At 41.7% G+C, this 24,708-nt stretch overlaps 1 protein-coding gene across 2 annotated transcripts; it reads left to right on the forward strand.

The window, feature by feature from the left end:
* Positions 1-923: 923 nt before the first annotated feature.
* LOC135523862 (myoferlin-like) lies at positions 924-23,984 on the forward strand. 2 transcript variants are annotated; one of them, XM_064950838.1, is made up of 53 exons: positions 924-1,261; positions 1,666-1,721; positions 1,954-2,045; positions 5,616-5,724; positions 6,441-6,534; positions 6,845-7,011; positions 7,115-7,243; positions 7,383-7,445; positions 7,561-7,611; positions 7,749-7,779; positions 8,137-8,252; positions 8,495-8,621; positions 8,873-8,976; positions 9,071-9,139; positions 9,235-9,278; positions 9,797-9,879; positions 10,090-10,122; positions 10,812-10,936; positions 11,058-11,171; positions 11,362-11,539; positions 11,635-11,759; positions 11,943-12,052; positions 12,208-12,400; positions 12,907-13,194; positions 13,305-13,468; positions 13,813-13,927; positions 14,007-14,109; positions 14,249-14,385; positions 14,461-14,631; positions 14,768-14,861; positions 14,944-15,021; positions 15,118-15,299; positions 15,406-15,564; positions 15,659-15,760; positions 15,850-16,011; positions 16,138-16,300; positions 16,419-16,492; positions 17,401-17,412; positions 17,498-17,596; positions 17,708-17,836; positions 18,024-18,179; positions 19,921-20,012; positions 20,111-20,281; positions 20,440-20,588; positions 20,715-20,854; positions 20,940-21,028; positions 21,106-21,201; positions 22,309-22,450; positions 22,554-22,653; positions 22,773-22,966; positions 23,123-23,232; positions 23,339-23,486; positions 23,598-23,984. In XM_064950838.1, exons 1-53 carry the CDS (start codon positions 1,171-1,173, stop codon positions 23,634-23,636), a joined length of 6,162 nt encoding a protein of 2,053 aa, XP_064806910.1. In that variant the 5' UTR covers positions 924-1,170; the 3' UTR covers positions 23,637-23,984. The 2 variants fall into 2 exon arrangements, with proteins under 2 accessions (XP_064806910.1, XP_064806911.1); XM_064950839.1 differs by lacking the exon at positions 10,090-10,122.
* The last annotated feature ends 724 nt before the right edge of the window (positions 23,985-24,708 follow it).

Here is a 24,708-nt window from a genome sequence, read left to right on the forward strand (position 1 = left end):
CCATTCGACGGCAATTTGCTAACAAATATTGTATCAGTAACAAAGTAAAGGAAGTTTCATTTAAAATGTTACATTACATTTATCCTGCGAAACATGTTTTGGAAAGATTCAAGCTGAATATTGACTATAAATGTGATTTCTGTGGAATGGAGGAGACCATTTTGCATGTGTTTTTTGCCTGTATTTATAGAGTAATTTTTGGGATTGACATACAGAATTGTATTACAAAAAAATAGGACCGGTTGTACAATTTAATGGTTTTGATATAATGATTTATTTCAGACATTCTGACATTGATAAAGATGTAATATATTTAATTAAACTGCTAATAATATTAGGTACATTTCATATTCACAAATGCAAATGGTCTAATTCAAAACCTAATTTATTCCACTTTATAAATGAATTTAAACAATATGGCACGACTTTAACTAAAATGAAAAACAAAAAGGCATTTAAAACTTGTATTATTAATGAATATGATTTGTTTGTTTAGGATTCCTGGCAATAGTTTGTTTGTATGCTTGTTTGCATGTAACTATTCCTCTTTTGTTTGTTGACATGTTAATTAAAAAAAACACACTAGATGGAGACAGATTACTTTTATTGACCGGTCCAATAACAATAGAGCACCAATTAACTTGTCATGGGACAGAAATTAACGGACAAATATGAATGGAAAAATACGATTTGTTCAGTCTAGATGTATTTTTGTCCTATATATCCTGTTTTAATAGCGCCATGCTAAGTACTAGCACTTTTTTTTACAGTATTTTCCTACTTATTTCACTGAGCCAATATTTTCCTCTGTCAACACTTTACACAGGATGGCAGCACACTGCCCTTCCCCCCAAAATCCCCACCCACCCAAAGATCGGTATAATGACGAGATGCTCATGTCTCCGTCCTAACAATGGGAGTCGTTGCCTCAAAGGCGGGAAGCAGGCAACAAGTTTAGAAACACATTGGGCTCAATTTTGGCGAGAGTGAAACCTCTCGATTAGCCTATTCCTCTTTGACCCACCCTTGATATTTTCCTAAATTTAACACGGGCTCAAATAGGTGCTGTTAGCTTTAGTGATGGGGTGGCGGTGGTGATGATGCTGCGCGCTATTCGGTTTTTTAAAAGTAATTCCAGAACAATACTGAATCCTATTAGTGAGGATCATAATGTTGCGGGTTGTGGTAGAATCTGCTAAAGGTCTGCCTAAAAATAAACTTGGAAGTACACCGGATCCCGTAGCATCTATTATTTTTAAAGGTAAGGAAGTGCTCTTACTTTTTATGTCCCAGAGATTATATTTCTGTATTTTGATCCACAAATCTGATGGTCTGCTTTATTGGGCTACTCTCATCACCTTACACATAGAAAATGTCATAACGTTTCCTTTTGTTGCATTCATTGAGAAAGAACAAAGGTTGTGAGATGAAGAATGATGATGGTGTAACTTATTGATTGGTTAAATCAGGATGTGGTCCTTTGAAGTAGGCAATAACTTTTCATTGGACCTCAACTGATGAATGTATCAATTCAATATTACCGGAGTTCTATTGACTGCATTGACATTCTTTTACTCTGTACAAGTTGCTAAGAATGGGATACTTTCTTAGCAACTGTAAAATGTGACTGAAATAAGTGGGGGAAAAAACAAATGTTACTTTCAGATGAAAAGAAGAGAACCAAATCAATTGACAGTGAAGTAAACCCAGTTTGGAATGAAGTAAGTACTTTCTGTTCAAACAGAGTATTTGTCCTTGGGAAAGTTGTATTGCCAAAGCAAGACTAGATATGCTCAAAATAGCTACAACGCTGATAGTGTACTATTGTAGGCTTCTGTATAATATTGTCATTGCCTGCCCTCTAATAGGCTTAATAATATGATTTGTGTGTACCTCAAACACCTTGGCAGTGCCCCTGATTTGATACTTAATACATGTCATGTTTGATTTCAGGTCCTTCAGTTTGATTTGAAGGGCTCTGCGCTTGATTCCTCATCTTACATTGATGTGATTGTGAAAGACTATGAAACTATTGGGAAAGATAAGTAAGTGGCCCACACATACACCTCAACGTTCCTTTTTGCAACTAAAACAATAGTTTCTATTGGACAAATTCAGGTAGGTCCCTCACCGTTCCATTTGCCTCCATTTAAGAAATGTTTTGCAACAGGTGTAATGAATACACCCCTGCAGTAATAGGGGAGGGTTAGGAGAGAGAGAAACCCAGTTTGCTCCACCTCATTAAAACAGAGCAGAGCCGTCCTCTAAATGAAGTTGCAAAGAGCTGCCTAGTCTGCAATGTGATTACAGGATGTGACTACAAGATCTCTTAATCGGTTCAATTTTAATGAAGGTATACTGTAGATTAGACCAACCTCCTGCAAATTAACCCCAAAAAGGGAAAGGGTCAACTGCAGTCTTGAAACGGTTCGAACAGAGCTCCATAATGACATAAACAGATCAGGGCTTGTAGCATGGCATACGATTAAATTCCCAATATCTACTGAGAGTACTACAATGCGTTCTAGGGATAATGTTAATGGAAAAGTTAGCATAGCCACTTTTTCAGGAGACCTCATTGTTGGCCCAACATGTAGCGCCCACACCCTACTTGCCATGCTCAGACGTCCTTGCAGTGAGTGGGAGAGGTGATCCATCTTAGGCAACAACGAATGAATCCCTGTTTGTTCTGTTGGGATGAGCTGGATGGCACTTGCTGATAGGGAAAGATTGTATTCATGTTGGGAGGGTCCAGGCCTCTAAGTATAGACCAAAGTTAAAATGTTGTGGTGTCTGTCTAGTATTTTCCATTCACAGAGGAAAAGACATATGGTGACAATCTGGAGATGTAACCACAGAAAGATTTTCCGCTGTTTGCCAATTAAAATCATGAAAGCTTTATGTGTTATGAAGACAACACATACTTTACAGAATATAAATGTTTTAGTGAGGTTAATTCAGTAAAATGATCACTCTGTGAATCCTGTGTAATGTAATGTAGATTAGCTACAGTATTTTGCAGCTCAGCACATTTGAAATCGGATGTCTGATGCTCCAGTTTTGTCAGTTATATGCATGCATCAGTGCAGGCCATGTGATGTGAGTAAAGCTTTCCATTGAGTGAGCCTAATCTGACACACACACTGACGATGTGGGAGAGTATAGGGACTCCTCTCTCACATAGTTTTCCAGGGTCTGTTATGATACTTGGTAACCCTAGCAACTTGGGAGAGAAATGTTAAGCTTGTGATTCTGGACTTATTAGATTTGGGCAGGAATTCCTCAAATGACCCCTCCCCCCCAAAAAACATCCACAGGTTTATTATCCTGCATTCCAGAAGAGTATCAACCTCCAGAGAATTCAAGTTTCAGCCTCCCAGATGTAGAAGAGATCAGTCTGAACACTGCATAGGAAATGTACTATTCCCCATAAGCAGAGTGACCAGTAAAGATAAATTGCAAAGTGTAAAAAGATCAATGACATTATTAACAATAGCCACCAGGATGTTTAATCATATCCTGTCTGTAAAGACATCAATCATGATTGGAGGGTACAAGTTCAAGTCCTTGAAAGGGTTGTAACAATTTGTTCATACATACAGTAGGTGATGTGGTGCAGCAAGTCATATCATAGTATTTTATCATGGTGTCATCACTTAGCACACGAGTGCCCACTCATTCCCACAGACCACAGCGAAAGCTAGCAAGCAATGTACTGTCGGAGACGATGGCGTGAACTGAGGTTTTGTTTGAAACTGCTAGTGAGTCGGGTGAAGATAATAGCACAGAGATTGAAAATGAGTGTGTTACAGTGGCGAAGAAGAACTCAAATCAAGAGAAGGAAATGAGGAAACTCCTAGATTAGTTTTTAGTCGGCGTGAGGGTGTTGGATCTATGCTACCTGGGCAATCCGTTCAACATCATGATGGAAAATCTGGAACGTGTTGGAGGAAAGTGTCACAGGAAGTTGTCTTATTTATTAATTATTTTTTTGTGTTTATCTGCGGAGAATAAGAAGCATGTTTTAAGCCTCAAAAAGATATAGGCGTGGAATGTCAAGGGGGTTATTTCTGGGGTGGCGCAAGAAGTGAAGGTCGATGACATAAGACATCAATGGAGTGGTTGATGCACATCGACTGGCCTGTATATGGTGGATGGAGAAAATAAATGGACTTTATCCATACTACTGTTCTTTGAGGAATAGTCTCTCCCATCTCATATACAGTTGGGATTCATGAGATACCCTGCAAGAGCTTTTGTGCACAAGCCCCTTAAGTGTCATGAATGCAAAACATTTGGTCGTGTGTCACGTGTGTGCGGAAGGGAAGAGTATCGTATGCCAGATGAAGTGAAATGCTGCAATTGTGGAGGCGAACATGCGCCCAAAATCCTGGAGTGCCCTGTTAGGGTGAAGGAGACCGCGGTGGCAAGAGCAAGGTGTGTTCAGCGTGTCTCCTATCTGGAGGAGGTGAGAAGAGTGGAAGGAACGAGTGGCAGGGAGGAAGACAATAGTAGTAGAGGCACCACGACCAGTTAAGGGTTCTCATCAAGCGAGGGATCGTGAAATGTTACATGTTGTTAGGTTCTTATTTTTCAGAGTAAATAACCCACGCACACTAGAGAAGCTTTAACCAAGTTGAATTATTCCCAAAGGTTCTGTACAGCTGTAATCAAACAACAAAACATTTATCACGTCACAGTTTATATACATTGAAATAAGAATTTGTTCTTAACTGACTTGCCTAGTAAAATAAAGGTAAAATACATCCTACTTAAGACACTCCCTCTCTCCAATCCTTAGTTTATGCCCAAGAGAAAGAAGGTAACCAGATACTAACCCTGATTACTCCCTTAAGGGGAACTGACCTCACCCCTCACCTCCTGACTTCAACCCCTCCTTCATCTAATCCACAGATGTCTGTCTTCCTTATATCAACACATCGCTCTCCTCCTTTCCCTCAAACACATTCCAAAGCCTTCTGGCTAGTTACAGACTCTTTCTAATCAAGGCTTTGTCTCTATCATTTATTATCTCAATATTCAAAGTTTAGCCGATTCCAACAATGTTTAAAAGGTGGACTTTGTATAATTTATTGCAACGGTCATAAACTGTACATCGCAAGTGGAGAAAAATTCAGAGAAAATTGAAATCATTGTGAATGCAGCTGAACGTTTCTTGGGTCTTTGTTTCACAGCCGAGGCCTTGTGAGAAATCCTGTCTGTGAATGTTTCGCCCTCACAGGCCCCTCAGCCTGTATTTTGTAATGGACTGTGATTGAATAAGTGTTTTGTTTGTTGATGTGTCTATTTGGTATGATGTCATTTTCCCCCCTTTGTCGCAATGGATTTTTATTTTCTTGTTGACTACCTCGTCCAGCTGGTGGTGGTAATGCACCATCAATATTGGATGTCGAATGCCATCATCAAAGAAGATGACGGTGCTCTACTGATAAGGATATTGCTGCAGTATTTTCATTTCTTACAGACACCTGATATTTAATCAAATATTGAACTATTTATTGTCAAGAGTAATTTCAACCCTCACCTTTGTATAGTATGACAGCTGTATTTGTTTTTACAGCTAGCCGAATCTGAAGTTTGCCCTTGTTTTGTAGGTTTCTGGGCTCTGCAAAAATCTCACTGAAGGACCATGCAACTGGTCAAGTCAAATCCTCTCTATCTCAAGATGTGGCTCTTGTCAATGAAAAGGGGCAGGCTATTGGGGTATGTTTTTCACTGAGGGGATTCGATTAAACTGGCCCTGGGTACACCGGTCTATGGCCGGTCATGTGACCGGGCATAGCTGGTGAGGGAGGCGCACCCTGCTCAAATCGAACAGCAATCTGCGCCGCTCGGTTATGTTGTCAACAAGGCAGCATGATCCATCGTTCAGAAACATACAACATCTCTGTTTCATGAAATTATATGCTTTAATTAGTTTCAATTGAAGGCAGATAAAGTGTTTAAAAAAAAAAATCAAAAGCAATCACTTTTACGTGTGAACACAGAGAATCCTACTCATTACTCTACGTGCTTAACCTATGTCACTTTTGTTTTGAGCAGACTTCACCGGCGGCCAGAACAGGGCAGCCAGCTTATGCTCCGGAGGCACCCCGGTTCCAAAACAAACGCAAACACTTTCCACCCAGTGCAAACTACGCCTACCCAAGCGATGGGCCAGATTAATGCAATCCCCTCACTAGTTAATACTCACCAGCTACCAAGGATATGGGGAAAACAATCATGCAATCAGCTCAAATTGAAACACCTGTTTTCCCTGCAATCCTTTCAATCCCTATTATACAATTTTTAATTAAACCGTTATTATCTTAACCACATGAGCATAACAATCTGGTGCAATTTTCCAATCTGAATTTTGATACCAGCATGTTTTAATGGGATGATTGATTGATTGATTCCACCAATTATTCCCCTCCCAGGCCACGGTAAGCCTTCTGATTCGCTATGACCCTCCAGCCAATGCCGCTACAAAGCCAAATGACCCACAGGAAGGAGCCACAGCTGGTGATTCTGGTACGTCATGTGGTCTGTCGTGCCACGGTAGCATTTGTCTTTGGGATCATGGAGGACTTTTGTTTGCTCGGCTCTGTGGATGAATACTTTGATTGCAAAAAAGAGCTGTCTGGTATGCTTGTCTTAATAATCCAAATAAGAAAAACATCATGGAGCTATTAGTATTTTTGCTTTGTTTTCCTGTCAAGTGGCAGGATTATGAAATGCCTATGAGTTTATTTGGATCCTTGTATCAGCTGTTACTTCAGCAAAAAATCTTTGTGCTGTTGAATATACTTTAATCTGATGACGGGTTGATGTGTGTCTGCAGTGGAAGGTGGCGGTGAAGAGAGGGATGAGGACTTTATTGATGGAGGACAGAGTGGCTGTGCAGGGGGAGTCTCCTCCAATGGTCAGCCTGGGAACCCTAACCAAAGACTGGTCAGGAGTACCAGGAAACGGAACCGTCCCCTGGCCAATAAACCCCAGGACTTTCAGGTGGATTCTCCCACAGCGGTTCTAACATCAATCTAAACACAACTGTCATGCTGTGTAACATTGTTTTCACTCCCTTTTTCTCATTCTCATCTCTTACCCTCAGATCCGTGTCAGGATCATAGAGGGGCGACAGCTCCCTGGGAATAACATCAAACCTGTTGTTAAGGTGAATGTTTGTGGACAGACTCACAGAACAAGGATAAGGAGGGGAAACAATCCCTTCTTTGATGAGGTAAAGGCAGCCATATTGATTAAACTTGACTAAGTCCATGTGTGCTTATCGAATTGAGAAATGACTGCAATACATTTGTCCTGAAGGTTTGTGGCTTTGCTTTTCTCATTAAACAATGCCGATTCCTTTCTCTTTACAGATGTTCTTTTACAACGTCAACATGTTACCATTAGACCTATTCGATCAATCTATCAGCTTTCGGGTAAGTTGAACTCAATGTTGGTCATTTTGGCACTAACTGGTGAACATTCAGTTACTATGAGTTGTATAGCATTTCATTCTCGCTTGAATTAATGAACAACGCTCTCCTTCTGTAGGTGTACGACTCCTTCTCTCTGAGAGCTGACAGTCTCATGGGGGACTTCAAGGTACTCCTCCTTTCCCCTCCACCTCTTATTAAAACATTCAAGGACTAAGGACACGAAGGAGTCCCAACTTTACAATCCATTACTCGATTGATGTATTTTATCAGTCTGAGATATTTCCCATCTTTTGTTTCCCACAGGTTGGGATTGGCTTTATTTATGATGGACCAGGTAGGTTTATGGAGGTGACTCTGTATTTGCAGTCTCAATGTTTATTGGAAACATAAGTGGTCATTGTGCAAATGTATATCTTAAATTCATTGTTACAATTGTTGGTTGTCTAGCTAGCAAATTTGAGCCATATTAGTATAGACATCAGTCAAAACACCTCGAAACAAGACATGGTATCAATAACAAGATACAACTAGCTGATGAGCAATCTATGATTCTCCACATGGCATAAGCTTGTCATTGTTGCTAGCTGTCAATGTTCAGAATCATAAAAACTCATCGATACGCGCATCATTTATGTGATGTTGTCAGACAACCCGTCTATGGAGGTAAATGTTGTTCCCGTCTGTCTCACAGATCACTCCGTGATGAGGAAGTGGCTCCTTCTGAATGACCCTGATGACTACAGCTCGGGGGCCAGGGGATACCTCAAAGTCAGCATGTTCATAGTTGGGACGGGAGACGAACCACCGGTACAGTAATGCGTTCAGTAATACAACCTTTAGTTTGGGTGTACCTCCCACAGTTCCTCAGTGTTTCCCCTATATGCATTTAACATCGGCGCACCGCTACTGCTTAATCTTGGCTGGCGCTGCAATTTAAAATAAATAAATAATGTATGGATGTACATGCCCCCCCCCCCGTCAGATTTACATGAAAATAACTTATGTCCCTACCATAGCAAAGTGTGACACCAGTGTGTTGACTTCCGCAGGTAGAGAAGAGGGACGTGAGCGATGACCAGGATGACATAGAGAGTAACCTGCTGATGCCAGCGGGGGTCACTCTGCGATGGGTCACCCTGTCTCTCAAAGTGTTCCGGGCCGAGGACATTCCCCAGAGTACACCACTCCTATATCTAATGTCGTAGCGATCACGTCCTGCTGCTGTTGTGGTTGATTTGTTATGCTTTAAGGTTCTTCAGCACTGACTTCTAAGTGCTTGCTCTCTACGCTTAAGATGGGGTGTGCATCTGTGCTAGCTATTCATTTAGAAAAGTGTATCTCTTGAAACTGTGATTTGGATTGATGTGGTATATACTTTCCTCTCAAAACAAACTTAACCAGTATGCTTTTTGTTTGTTTTTTCATAGTGGATGATGCCTTTGCCCAGTCAGTGAAGGATATGTTTGGAGGGGATGGGAACAAGAAGAATCTAGTGGACCCTTTTGTAGAGGCCCGCTTCGCTGGCAAAAAGGTACTCATTCCTCTCCACACAACTCATCATGGGTAGGATTTGTTTATGATGGAAATGGTTGTGCAGTGAAGTTGATATGTGAATGTTTTTGTAGCTGTGCACCCAAGTCATTGAGAAGAATGCCAACCCAGAATGGAACCAAATGCTGAATCTTCAGGTTAAGGTAAAAAAAAAAAAAAAAAAAAAAAAAACTTGTGCACTTGATTTCTGCTTTGGTAAATTGTAAAATAATTGTTTTGAATCACAATCTTTCTGCAGTTCCCTTCTATGTGTGAACAAATCAAACTGACCATATTTGATTGGTAAGTCAACAGTATCTTCTCTACTGAACACTAATGTATCCATTTTTAAGCACTTAATTTGCGCTCTTGTCAGTTTTGTTCCGACCTACCGCACTTTTTTAGAACCTTATTCAGATGCTTACTTTCTAAGGTCCTGTGTTTCTGCACAAATGGGGTCAGGAAGTAGTGTATAGTCAGCCCTCTAAGAGTGCCTCCCTTGTGCTCTCTCTGCTCCCTGCATGTATGCTGTGTAATGGCGTCTCCAGAGTGTGGTCAGTCAGTTTGTTATTTGGCCTGGGAGGAACTTGGCCGTACTATAGTATGAGTCAGTCAACCGCCACTCCCTGTTCCAGGCTGGGATTCTGTAGGCAGGGAAACACCACTCTAGCCTTAGTCTGTTGCTAGTGGGGATAGTGGAAAAATCAGGGCAAGTCAAAGGTTAGGAAAACTGTGTCTTCTAACCGTGTGTCCTCTAAATGTGATGACAGTGAAGTTGACGGTGGATAATGTCATGTTGTGCTATTGCACTTCTTATGCAGGGATCGCTTGACTCGGAATGACTCAATTGGCACCACCTACTTGAATCTGGGCAAGATAGCGTCCTCTGGTGGTGAAATTGAAGGTATGGTTCGATTGAGGTTTATTCCACTACGCCCCACTATTTCTCTTTCACCATCTATAGCTCAAGTATATGATTTCTATGCCATTGTAGTTGTCTAATTACATTATGTCCATTCACTTTGGTTGTTAAATGAACAGGTCTACTCTATTCATCTCTATATTCTATTGTAATTGTCTAATGTACAGAACGTGCCTTTTTCTCTTTGTCTAGCCGAACATGCGGGATATGGGTTCTCTCAATCACGTGAGGGTTCAATAGATGTGATGAATTATTAAAGTACCATCCAGTGCAAAAATCTTATTTGGCCAAGTACCACAAACACGTCATGTCAAGGATACTGCAGTTTGCAGTACTGTATACATCACATTAGTCAATTCCTCAGATTATAGCCCAGCACGAAGTTTCAAAGAATTTTAGAATGTATTGAATTTGACCCCAGACAATGATTACTGCACTGTAGTTACTTTGTGAATGTGTGACTGCTAAGAGTTGTGCCCGGTCAATTCATTTCTGTAGCCATTTCAAAGGTATCCTTCCTTGGTACTCAAGGTTACAGCAAACAATTTTGCGTCCCGTCTAACCCTTCATATTCAGTTATGGAATTTTGTGACTTTAATATAATTTGCATGCTTTGTTTGTGCTGTCAGAGTTGCCTGTGCCCCTTTTGTTTGCCAAAGATGGAGAGAAAGCTCATTTGCTGCATGTGTTGCATTTCTAAGTTGCTGTGTGAGGCTGAGATTCTTTGTGTAACCTAACACTCCAAAGAGGGGGGGGGGAACAGAGCAGATGCCCTAGATTTGCTACTGCTGTGTTAACCATTCTCCATCTAAGACATCAGCTTCTGACACGCAGAACTAACTCCACAGCTTTGTGCAGCTCATTATTTAGACACATTAGTAAAAGAAAAAAAAAAGAAGCTATTTCCTCCACAGGGACGACTGGGGAGTCTGAGGTGGGTTTTCTGCCAGCCTTTGGGCCTTGCTATGTCAACCTATATGGGAGTCCCAGGGAGTTTACTGGGCTTCCTGACCCTTATGAAGAGCTGAACTATGGCAAGGTAGGTCCTGCAAGGGAATTTAATACTTCTCTAAGCTTTGAGATGTTGACTGATCTCTGGTTATGGACTGTATAAACTAATGTTGACATTGAAATGATCTATACTTTTTTCCTTTTGACAGGGTGAAGGGGTGGCCTATCGAGGACGAATCCTGGTTGAGCTCTCGACTAAACTGGAAGGCAAACTTGACAAGACTGTGGATGCGATCCCTAGTGATGACATCTTGGTGGCCCAGGTACTGTAACCTGTCCTCCCATTGGTTCTTAATTTTACCTTACCATTTTCTCCTATAGGTATGCCCTGTTTTGGTGGTTATGGCCAAAGAAAAATACATGCTACATCTTTGAATAATGAAGTTATTTGAAATGTAAGTCAATTCATATTTTATTTCAATCTAAACCAAACACGTTTTATTTTCTGATCAGAAATACCAGCGTAGGAGGAAGTACTGTCTGTGTGCCGTGTTCCACAGTGCCAGCATGCTCCAGGAGCCTGGCGAACCAATCCAGTTTGAGGTCAGCATCGGCAACTATGGCAACAAACTGGACACCACCTGTAAACCACTGTCCTCCACTACCCAGTACAGCTGTGCTGTGTTTGACGGTAAAGGACCAAGCCACCTTAGAAATTAAACACATCTGGTAATTGGTACCTCTACAAGAGTATGTGAATTGGACTAATTTGTTTATTTTAAACAGGTAACCACTACTATTACCTGCCCTGGGCTGACACAAAGCCAGTTGTTGTCATCACATCATTCTGGGAGGACATCAGTCACCGTTTGGATGCAGTCAACATCATTCTGTACATATCTGAACGCCTGGTAAGATGTGTTAATTATTGTTTTTTTGCCATGGCAGATTTCATTCATAGTATGAAAATATATGCACACTACTGTAAGTCGCTATGGATAGGAGTGTGCTAAATTATTAAAATGTAAATGGTATTCTATTATTCATAGAATGTATGAATGCAATGTAAAATTTGAATCTATTGCTCCTTTCAGCAATCTAACATCACTGCAATGAAGACGGCCGTCTTGGCTAAAGCTTCTGACAACCGTCTGGCAGAGATCTGGCTGAGGCTGGTGAATCAGCTGATCGACGATCTTGACCGGTAAATGCTTCCTTGTTTTTTAATGGGTTTAGTTAGTAAACATTGGGATAATCTGTTGGGTTTTCAAAGAATAACTCCTTGCTGATCTAGCTCAAACACGGCGAAGATGACTATTAACCCAGTATTTGTATCTAACCCAATCCCTGTCATACCAGTTTCAAAGTTCCAGACCTGGAGGGCCAATCCAACCTGACTGCCCTGGACATCCAGATCAAGAAGCTGCGGGACAACGCCCTGCAGACTATCAAGGAGGGGGCCGACCGTATGAGAGACGAGCCCGCCGACATCAAGGACACCCTGGTGGACATCGAGGGCTGGCTAGACAAACTGAAGCAGCTTGCTGATGAGGTAGGTCAAAGGTCGAGCTGTTTGTCTGGGCATGATATACTTTTGGTAAAATGCTATCAATAATCACTGATTTTATAATGGATGAAAATTGGGGCTATAGGCTCTTCACATTTTAAGTACAGTACCAGCCAAATGTTTGGACACCTACTCATTCAAGGTTTTTTTTTTACTATTTTCTACATTGTAGAATAGTAGTGAAGACAAACTATGGAATCATGTAGTAACCAAAAAAGTGTTAACTTGATTTGGTTATTTTATATTCTACAAAGTAGGTTATCTGTTTTTTGGTTACTATATGATTCCATATGTTATTTCATAGACAACTATAATTTAGAAACTTGTAAAAAAAAATTAAAGGAAACTCTTTGAATCAGGTGTCCAAATGTTTGACTTTTACTGCATGTTTCCATGTAAAATTCCCTCTAAATTACCCTTGAATGCAGTGGTAGGGCTGTATTAACCGGGGATGTAATGGACATTGTGTGTTCACATGTGTCCCTCTCCAGCCCCAGAACAGCATGCCTGACGTGATCATCTGGATGCTGAGGGGGGAGACGAGAGTGGCGTACAGCCGTATCCCAGCCCACCAGCTCCTCTACTCCACCTACAGCGAACAGGCCTGTGGACAGTTCTGCGGCAGGACCAGGACTATCCTCATGCAGTACCCTATGGATAAAAACAAGGGGCTGAAGGTTCCAGTCCAGATCAGAGTCAACGTCTGGCTTGGCCTGTCTGCACACGAGAAGAAGTTCAACACTTTCTCTGAGGGGACATTCAGTGTGTTTGCTGAATTGGTATGTTTCTATGACAATGACTCCCTTTTTTGAGTGTTGAACTTAATAGAAATGGAGGAGAGTGTTGTATAATGTATATCAAGTGTTTGTTTCCTCCCCCCCCTTGGCAGTATGAGAATCAGGCCTACATGCTGGGAAAGTGGGGAACTACGGGTCTGGGTTTACGCCACAAGTACTCTGATGTGACTGGCAAACTGAAGCTGAAAAAGGAGTACTTCATGCCCCCGCGAGGCTGGGAGTGGGAGGGAGAATGGTTCATCGACCCAGAGAAGGGGTAAGACTCATGTTTATGTTTTATACAGTGGTAGAATATTTGTAAATGTGCGCTCCTTTATCACAATCAAATGAAATCAGTCATGTTCAGCAGACAGGGCACGCTGTTTTGAAACAGAAAAAAAAAATATTTTTCATATTGGATAAGTCTAGGTAGGCCCTCCCTGTTTCTTGTTGTTTTCTTTCCTTTGGTGCCTAATGAACATGACCCGGCTGCCAGTTCTTTGGTTGTTTTCAATTTTCTCATTCCATCAACCACCCATTAGTGAGGAGTATTGTTGTACCAGGTCTTTTTGAGCAGGTTTTAAGTCTGTGTAATAATATCTCTTTGTGTGTCTGTACAAGTCTGTTGACAGAGGCAGATGCGGGACACACTGAATTCATAGATGAAGTGTTCCAGAACGAGACTCGCTTCCCTGGCGGAGAGTGGAAGCCTGCTGCTGAGCCCTACACTGACGTGGTTAGGGAACACACAACAACACAGACAAAAACACACAACGGTGTTCAGGTAACTGAGGTGTTGTTCATTGTGTTTGCAGAATGGGGAGAAGACCCAGAACCCAGGGGAGATGGAGTGTCCTGCAGGCTGGAGCTGGGAGGCTGAGTGGGCTGTGGATGACAACAGGGCTGTGGATGAGAAAGGTCTGCTTTCACACACTGCTTGACCTTGCAGTGGAGGACTTGACTTGAAATTGGAATTTGTAATGTCTACTACTGTAGAAATGACCTGTAGTATTTTCAAGCATTGTGTATGAATTTCTAAGGTTTTATTTAAATGCAGGTTGGGAGTATGGAATCACCATCCCTCCAGATGAAAAGCCCAAGTCATGGGTGCCAGCAGAGAAGATGTACCACGTCCACAGACGGAGGAGAGTGGTCAGGCCCAGGAAGAGATCCGCTGCTGGTACAACCGCTGAGGTTCGTGCTCACTGTGCCAATAGGAAACTGTCATTAATTATTGTGGGTGTCTAATATATTCCCCTGCCTTTTCAGAAGCGAGACCAAGGAGACCCGGAGGGCTGGGAGTTCTCCTCTCTGATTGGCTGGAAGTTCCACAGGAAGGTGCGTTCCACCGACACAATCCGACGCCGACGCTGGAGGAGGAAGATGGCCCCCGCCGACCGCCTAGGGGCATCTGCCATTTTCAAACTGGAGGGGGCACTGGTGAGCGACTCTGGTCCTCGCGGCCTGCAGCTTCTGTTGGTTTTCTCTTCTCCCTGGCATGACGACACTTGTCCAGCAGTTGTCCATCCCTGTTGAGTGATTAATTCTGAGGGATTCTTGATTTTTGTCTTTGCAGGGGGTTGATACAGATGAGAAGAGAAAAGATGAGAAGGTTGATTCGTCCAAGCCCTTTGGTGCCAATACTCCAACTGTTTCCTGTTCATTTAACAGTGAGTGCTTTAGTTATACATAGTTGGCATGAATTTCTGTGATACTGGCCTTAACCGTGGGTGTTTTTTCTTCTTCTTGCAGGGTCGCACGTCTACCACCTCCGCATCTACATTTACCAGGCCAGGAACCTTGTTGCCATGGACAAAGACAGCTTCTCGGGTCTGCACATCTCCCTGTCAAAAATCCTCTTGATTTGGTGGCAGTTGACACGTGAGATATTATGAGAATAACACAATGTGTTCGATCTCCTCCTAGATCCATATGCCCATGTGTCTTTCCTGCACATGAGTCAAACCACCGAGACCATGAAGGCTACTCTGAACCCCACGTGGGACCAGACTCTGATCTTCCATAACATGGAGATCTACGGGGACCCCCAGAACATCGCCCACTATCCCCCCGATGTGGTGCTGGAGTTCTATGACAATGACCAAGTGGTGAGTGTGATCAAAGTCCCGTCAGTTACTCAGGTTATCAACAGTCCCCTAATTGACTGATTTTCATCCTGGCTGTAGTTGGTTAACGTATTACACTCTGCCCCAGGGGAAACATGAGCTGCTGGGTCGGAGCACGTGTGTCCCCCTGGTGAAACTAAACCCAGGCATGGACCAGACCCCTCAACTGCTGTGGTCCCCCATCACACACAAGGGCAGGCGGGCTGGGGAGGTGCTTGTGGCTGCTGAGCTCATCCTGACGGATAAGGTGTAGTACCAGAGGAGGATGTGGAGCAGTATTGGTTAGTGGGGTAGGCTTATAGGAAGAGGGTTATATGTATTGTGTGTACTCTTGTCTCCAGGGGATTGGGATGGACCTCCCTCTGGTTCCTCCCAAGAGGGCAGAGAATCTGTACATGGTGCCTCGGGGGATACGGCCTGTGGTGCAACTCATGGCCATTGAGGTAAAACTACAATACTTCAGTCATAACATTACCACAGAAATGACAAGTTTACCTGCAGTTTCCCACTATATATGCTGTGTGTGTTCCAGATTCTGGCCTGGGGCTTGCGCAACATGAAGACCTACCAGTTGGCCACTGTGTCCTCCCCTAGCCTGGTGGTGGAGTGTGGAGGAGAGGTGGTTCAGTCTGCTGTTATCAAGAACATGAAGAAGAGCCCTAACTTTCCTGGATCCGTCCTCTTCCTCAAAGTGGTAAGAGCTGCTTGCTTTGGATCTCAGGCACTTGTGTTTTTTTTTTTTGTAAAATGTTGCCAGTGTAGGCATCCTCTCATTCCTCACTGAGGGGATCGATGTCAAAGTTGTCGTCTTTATCCTCAGCTCCTTCCCAAAGAGGAGATGTACACCCCTCCCATCGTGCTGAAGGTGATCGACCACAGGCCATTTGGCAGGAAGCCAGTGGTTGGACAGTGTACCATAGACACTCTGGAGGAGTTTCGCTGCGACCCTTACATCATCCAGAAGTCATCCATGTCATCCAAAGGTAACTGTTGTCTCTATCATACACTTACTACACGTGCATTCTACCACCCTATGTTGAGATTGAAATGGTTTTCCAACATATGAGATGTACATAAGAAATTGTCTTGACTTTTTTTTAGTGGCTCTGATGGCCGCTTCTCCTCGGGACATCAGAATTGACATGGAAGATGGGAGGCCTCTGCTTGAAACTCAGGTATTTGAAGGGGAAATCCCTCATTCACCATATTTTGTTTGACATTACACTCAGAGCTTGTAAGATTTATTCTAAGTGTCCGTTTTTCACGTCGACGCTTTGACTTGCAGTTTGTGTAGAGTATATCAGCAGCAGTCAACAAAATGGCCGCCACCTACTTCTCATCTTGTATGTATGGTCATCTATAGTTTAACTCTATAGGCTGGACAATGACACTGCAGGGTTGAGGTTGCCTTTCTCAAATCTCAACGGTGATCCATGTTTATATAGAGAGATGAAATGACTGCTGCGGAAGGAGTATGAGCAGAGTCAAAATGTGATTAATCCAAAGAAGTAAACAAAATTAAATCTAACTTTGAACCTGTTCAAAAAAAAAATAAGATTACGTTTAATCTAATAAAACAGGACATCTGTGTCCTGTATTTAGAACTGAGCAACAACAAAAAAGAAACCCTTATTGAAACTTCTTTTGATTTTGCATTCTCACATCTTGCCAACTCATTCCTATAATACAATGGATATTGCTGATCAGGTGATCATATTTAAATTGTTTTATAATTGTATGCATTTACAATTATTTAAAATGACAGAACTGCAAATTATACCACTTCTATTGTAATCAATGATCAACCTTCTAGACAATCGTAGCTCGTGCATTCAAACAATGTCTAATCGTGCCATTGGATCACATTTGGTGATCAATGAATCAAATAAATAAGCTGTTTTTTTTCCCTTCATGCTACAGCAGATCTTATAGAATCTAACAGATTGATCATGCATGTGACACATTCCCATGATTTGAACATTCATGTGACACTGATTCACAAGCTGGCCTGCGAATGACTCTGATATTGACTTGACACCTTGTTTACTTATCTTTCCTTTCATCCCATTCTCCTTCCTTAAAGCTTGCAGAGAAGGTAAGATATGAACTTCTACACACAGCTCTCTATCACACTGATGTACAGACCTGAATTTGATACTAACTTTGCTTTTTCACATTAGGAGAAGGAGACAGTTGATTGGTGGAGTAAATTCTACGCTTCCATTGGAGATCAGGAGAAGTGCCGTCCTTACCTTCAGAAAGGATATGACACTTTGACGGTGAAGCCTTGACATCTCAAACAGAATACATCTGAAGTAGCTGCACTGATTAATTGGAATAGTCCCCCCCCCCCCCAGACTCAAATACAATTTTACATCCTCTGTTTTCAGGTGTATGATAAAGAACTGGAAGAGATTCCTGAGTTCAAACAACTCACTGATTTCTGCAGGACCTTCAAACTGAAAAGAGGCAAGAATGAAGATGGGGATGATGATCCATCTGTCGTTGGAGAATTCAAGGTGGAACAGCAGTTGCTCACCGATGTCACAAAATACCTACACTTACATGTCTCATGCATAACATGCCACATTGGCTCAGTTATACAAATGGCTGGAATGCTTCAGTCATAAATCAGGCTATTGCTGCATTCTAGTGGCGAGTTGATGCATTGCTACCTGTCAGTGATGGCTGATTTTGTTTGTTCAGGGCTCTTTTAAGGTGTACCCTCTATCAGACGACCCGGGTGTTGCTCTTCCTCCTCGCCAGTTCCGTGAGCTGCCGAAAAGCGGGCCTCAGGAGTGCCTGGTCAGGATCTATGTGGTCAGAGGCATCGACCTGCAACCCAAGGATAACAACGGCCAGGCGAGTCCTGATGTGACCTTGGAGTTATAAGATTACATCTGTAAAAATGTGATTCTGAGATGATTGGCTTTAAAGTTCTAAACCCATATTGGTTTGACATTGAATGGCGTGAGCAATATTCATCTATTATTTGTAACTTTACAACATGAATTGCGGTATTTTTACTTATCCACATTTTGTTGCAGCCTGAATTCAAAATGGATTAAAAGTATAATTCTCACCCGTCTTCACACACTACCCCCCTAAGTGAAAACATGTTTTTAGAAATGTGTGGGAATGTATTAAATTAAATGAAGAAATATCATTCACACAAGTATTCATACCTGTTAGTAAGCTTTGGCAGTGACGACAGCTGTGAATCTTTTCTAAGTAAGTCTCTAAGATGTGCCCACCTGGATTGTGCAACATTTGCCCATTTTCACAATTCTTCAAGCTCTGTCAAATTGGTTGTTGACCATAGCTAGATAGCCATTTTCAAGTTCTGCCTTAGATTTTCAAGCAGATTTGAGTCAACTGTAACTAGGCCACTCGGGAACATTAAATATTCTCTTGGTAAGCAACTTGTGTATATTTGGCCTTGTGTTTTAGGTTATTGTCCTGCTGAAAGTTGTATGTGCCTGGTGGAAAGCAGACTGAACCAGGTTTTCCTCTAGGATTTTGCATGTGCTTAGTGCTATTCAAATAAATAACTCTGTAGTCTTTGCTGATGACCAGCATACCATAACATGATGCAGCCACCACCATGCTTAACAATATGAAGTGGTACTCATTGTGTTGTCTTGGATTTGGTCCAAACATAACGGCTTGTATTCGACAAAAGTTCATTTCTTTGCCACTTTTTGAAATTTAAACTTTTTGAAAACAGAATGCGTTTTTTATTTGATTTTACAGGCTTTCTTTTCACTCGTTTTGATTAGTATTGTGGAGTAACTACAATGTTCTTGATCCATCCTCAGTTTATCACAGCCACAGTTTAGTCACCATTGGCCTCATTATGAAATCCCTGAGTGGTTTCCTTCATCTTCGGCAACTGAGTTAGGAAGGATGCCTGTATCTTTGTAGTGACTGGGTGTATTGATACACCATCAAAAATGTAATTCATAACTTCACCATGTTCAAAGGGATATTAAGTGTCTTTAAAAAAAAGTTGTACCCCTCTACCAATAGGTGCCCTTTGCGAGGCATTGGAAAACCTTCCTGGTCTTGGTTAAATCTGTGTTTGAAATTCACTGCTTGACTGAGGGAACTTACAATTTATCTGTATGTTGGGGTACAGAGATGAGGTAGTCGTTCAAAAATCATGTTCAACACTTCTTGCACAGTGAGTCCCTGCAACTTGTTAAATAAGCAAATATTTACTCAAACTTATTTAGGCTTGCCATAAAGGTGTTCACTTACTGACCAGACATTTTAGCTTTTATTTTTTTTGTTCATTTGCAAAAATTTCTCAAGACCATAATACCACTTTGATGTTATGGGGTAGTGTGTAGGCCAGAGATGATTCAGGCGGAAACACAACAAAATGTGGAAAAAGTAAAGGGGTGTGAATACTTTCTGAAGGTACTATAGGTAGTGAACCTTGTTATGTCTAACTGTTTATCCCAAAATGAAGATATAACCTTCGAATCCAAAGCTCTTGCATTGTCCATTGCTGTGTTGCTGCCCTCTTCAATTTTACGCATACTACATTGAATCGCTTCAATGTTGCAACATGTTTTCTAAATTTGCCTTTCCTTTATAGTGTGATCCTTATATGAAGATTGCCCTGGGGAAGAAGTCAATTGAGGACCGAGATAACTACTTACCAAATACCACCAACCCTGTGTTTGGAAGGTAAAAATCTCACTTTTTAATTTAGATATTTACTTACCCTCAAGATCTTATGGCTAATATTGTACATTACACTTATACTAAACCTCCTTTTTTTATAGAATGTTTGAGATGACATGTTTCTTGCCTGAAGACAAAGACCTGAAGATCTCTGTGTATGACTATGATCTGCTGAGTCGGGATGAGAAAGTGGGAGAGACGGTGATTGACCTGGAGAACCGCTTCTTGTCGCGCTTCGGCTCCTACTGTGGCCTACCTCAGACATACTGCATGTGAGGATACTTTTTCCTACTGTAAATCGTAATGTGAGTTCACTACAAAATGCCCCTTGCCTTCTGTTGTATAGCTACAGATAGTTTTTTACTTAGATTTTAGTTTACTAGGCAGGTCAATTAAGAACTTATTTGCTGTGTTGATCTCCCTGAAACAGCTCTGGAATCAACCAATGGCGCGACCAGCTGAAGCCCTCTGAGATCCTTCAGAACCTGGCCCGCCTCAAAGGTGTCCCTCCACCCATGACAGAAGACAATGGCAACACACTGTCATTCAATGGGGAACAGTACACTCTGGCTCAATTTGGTAATTCATGACTTTTATTCTTTAAATGCTGTTTTTTTTCTTAACGTTCGTATTAGATTGTTTTGTGTGACCTGAGTACAGCCTTTATGTGACTTGAGATAACCCACTTTTACCATCTACATTTAGAGGCTAACAACGAGATCCACCAGCACTTGGGCCCTGCCAACGAACGTCTCCCTCTGCATGTGCTCAGAACTCAAGGATTGGTGCCGGAGCATGTGGAGACCAGGACACTGTTCAGCAGCTTCCAGCCCCAACTCTCTCAGGTCACTGTCCATGTTGTATTCCTCTTTAATGTCTACCACTGCTTCCATGTATCTGAGACTAACTGTATTTTTACTCCCTGTATAGGGCCGTCTTCAAATGTGGGTGGATGTTTACCCCAAAAGCATGGGCCTTCCCGGACCACCCTTTGACATTGCACCACGCAAGGCCAAAAAGTAAGAATTTTCTCAATTTGGTATTTCAAAGTAATCTTGTCTATAAAAGTCTTAATGAATTCCATGTCTCCATTTAGGTATTTCCTTCGAGCTGTTGTTTGGAACACCACTGATGTCATTCTGGATGAAACCAGCATCACTGGGGAGCACATGAACGATATCTACGTCAAAGGGTATCAATCAAATGTAGATTACCATTGAAATGCATACCAAAAATGCAGCGCTGTAGTCAATGAACAGCATTCTCACATCGCTTTTCCTTTTTTTCTACCTGGAAGAGGGCAGTGTTGAGTGCAGTAGAGATTGACATCTGTGGATCTGTTGGGGCAGTGTGAAAATTTGTTGTGGATCCAGAGTTTCTGGAATGATGGTGTTGTGAGCCATGAACAGCCATTCAAAGCATTTAATGGCTACAGATGAGTGCTACAGGGCGGTAGTCATTTATTTACTATGGTGATCTGCTTGAAATCTGTAGGTATTACAGACGGGGTCAGGGAGACGTTGAAAATGCCAGTGAAGACACTTGCCAGCTGGTCAGTGCATGCTCGGAGTATGCATCCTTGTAATCCTTCTGGCCCTGCAGCCTTGTAAATGTTAAGCTGTTTAAAGGTCTTACTCATATTGGCTACGAATACTGATCAGTTGTCCGGAACAGCAAGCATAGAAGGCATTTAGCTTGTCTGGTAGGCATGTTTCACTGGGCAGCTTGCGGCTGGATTTCCCTTTGTAATCTGTGATATTCTGCAAGCCCTACCACATCCGACCAGCATCAGCTGGAGTAGTAGGATTCGATCGTAGTCCTGTATTGATGCTTTGCCTGTTTGATGGCTCGTCGAAGGTTGTAGCGGGATTTCTTATAAGCGTCCGGATTAGTGTCCCGCCCCTTGAAAGTGGCAGCTCCAGCCTTTAGCTTAGTGTGGTTGTTGCCTGTAACCCATGGCTTCTGGTTGGGATATGTACAGTCAGTGTAGTGACGATATCGTCGCTGCACTTATTAATGAAGCCAGTGACTGTAAACTTGTCAATGTTATCTGATGAATTCCGGAAAACATATTCCAGTCTGTGCTAGCGAAACAACAGTGCTGTAGTTTAGCATCTGCTTCATCAGACCACTTCTGTATTGAGCTCATCACTGGTACTTCCTGTTTTTTCTTGGAAGCAGGAATCTGGAGGATAGAGTTTAGTGTTGATCAATTATCTGTTGAAAATATATTAGGATCTAACTACTACAATGGCACATTACAACCTAAATGATTTAACCTGTCAGTTTGTCTTTTCAGTTGGATGCCAGGTATGGAGGAGGACAAGCAGAAGACTGATGTCCACTACAGGTCTCTGGACGGAGATGGCAACTTCAACTGGAGGTTCATCTTTGGCTTTGAATACCTGCCCGCTGAACAGCTATGTCTGGTCTCCAAGAAGGTGTGTTGAGGCTTGACAAAAATATTAAACGTAATAGTGTAGTAAGAAATTGAGATGCATTTCATTGGCAACAATTTTGCCTGTTATTGCTCATCTTAAACAGGAGCACTTCTGGAGTCTAGACAAAACAGAGTTCAGGATACCCCCCAAGTTGATTGTTCAAATTTGGGATAATGACAAGTTCTCATTGGATGATTACCTGGGTGAGACACCTCTAGCACTATGCATTACCATACAATACTTGCTTTCAACCAAAAATGTTCATGTTGCTTCAGCTGATCAATTCTGCTATTAACACAGTGCTGTTCTGCTCATTTTATAGGCACAGTAGAGCTGGATCTGCTTAACCTAACCCCTCCTGCCAAGACTCCAGAGAAGTGCAGTCTGGGTATGATAAAGGTGATGTTGGATGCAGAGCCACACAAATCAGACCTGACCAACTCGCTGTTCGCTCAGCAGTCTGTCAGAGGCTGGTGGCCCTGTGTCATTGAACAGGATGGGAAGGAAGTCCTTGGTGTGAGTACAGCTCAGCGGTCATCAATTTTAACAATGGCAAAACTAAGACTATAAATCAACCTGGTTTTAGGGGGTCTTCAGTAGATTACTAAATTGCGAATCAGAGGCATATATGAAACATTGTGTGGAATAAATCTGAATTAACATCTTGTGTAGGGGAAGGTCGAGATGACTCTTGAAATTGTGGCTGAGAATGAGGTGGATGGGAAGCCTGCTGGGAAGGGCAGGGATGAACCCAACATGAACCCAAAGCTTGACTTCCCTAAGTAAGGACTTCCCCTGGTCTGTGTAGATTCACCCTTTTCATAGGCATATCAGAAATGTTTACCTCAAACTGTACATACCATATTAAACTCTTTCCTCTTTCAACAGCCGCCCAGACACATCCTTCTTCTGGTTCACGAACCCCTGTAAGACCATGCAGTTTATTTTGTGTCGCAGATTCAAGTGTATGTTCATTGGACTGATCCTTCTGATCCTAGTGCTGCTCTTCATCGGAATCCTGTTATACTCTTTACCGGTAAGAACAAGCAGGAGGAGGATAGAGGGTCAGATTGTGTTAAATAAAATTCCCATTAGCCTACGTTTTTGATGTTATTGCTTGCCTAATTACTATTTTTCTTTATTCTAGAACTATATTTCAATGAAAATTGTGAAGCCGTTTCAATGAGAACTCCAGAGGAGCAGAGACCCAAAGTTTTCCGATGTATTTTCAACCAAAAATATCATGACTATTTTATGTATTCAAAACTGTATGTGTAATGTATAAAAAAAACTTTGTCCACAGAATGCACAATTGGTATTGTTCTAACTTCTGCCATATGTTCTCTTTTCAGAAGTTAGTCAGAATTCCTTAAACGTTATGCACTTTTTCACTTTCACTTTTTTCAATGTTCTGTGCTTTGCAATTCATATATTGTTGTGATTATGTTCAAATCTGCTTTTGTATTGTTTGAAAATATATGTTTACAAAAACGTTTGTTTTTAAAGGTCATAATAAATGATAATCAGTATGCAAATGGAATTGTTGGTCTTTGGTGTGTTTAAAAAAATATATTAATATTCTTAGTTCAGGTGGAAACCCATGTCAATGGTAAGGACAGGCCTGCAGGTTAAGTGTAACCTTAACTCCAGCCAAGTTTAAAATACAACTGCTAAAATGTGGCTACAGAGACCAATGTCAATTAAAAGGAAATGCATGTTTTGTAAAGTTTTTAGTAATATGATTTGGTTTTCCGTCAGTAAAATGTAAGCCAAGGGTTAAAACGAAACTACAGCTGAATGGGGCAAAAATCATCTTCGACTACACCAAAACAATACAACAGAAGTCATGTATTTGGCCATACACTCTTTAAGTGGCAGAGGTCGCTGTGATCTCGATCTACAGTATCTGTCTAAAACATGATTGGTGTGCCTTGACGCAATTTATTCCCTTATTTTCGGGTGAACTGCAAGTGTCTTATTTGTCTTACAGTATCACCTTTGCAGTTTAATTTAGTTTAGGCTAGTAATGATTTGATAAGAACTTGTGGAGACTCATAATAGAAATGACTTAACAACCATTTTTAAAGTCAACGAGGCAGTACAATGTGTACTGTGAGCACCTATATGCGATTATTCATGAACAGAGACGAGAAGGTCAAACGCATATCACTGCAAAAACAATTTTAGGTAAATTGATTGTGGTTTTACTGCATTGATTTAATCATGTTCCAAACGAAATGTTTCCTAGTAGAACCCAA

The sequence above is a fragment of the Oncorhynchus masou genome, chromosome 31 (genome assembly GCF_036934945.1).
Source record: "Oncorhynchus masou masou isolate Uvic2021 chromosome 31, UVic_Omas_1.1, whole genome shotgun sequence".
NCBI lineage: Eukaryota > Metazoa > Chordata > Actinopteri > Salmoniformes > Salmonidae > Oncorhynchus > Oncorhynchus masou.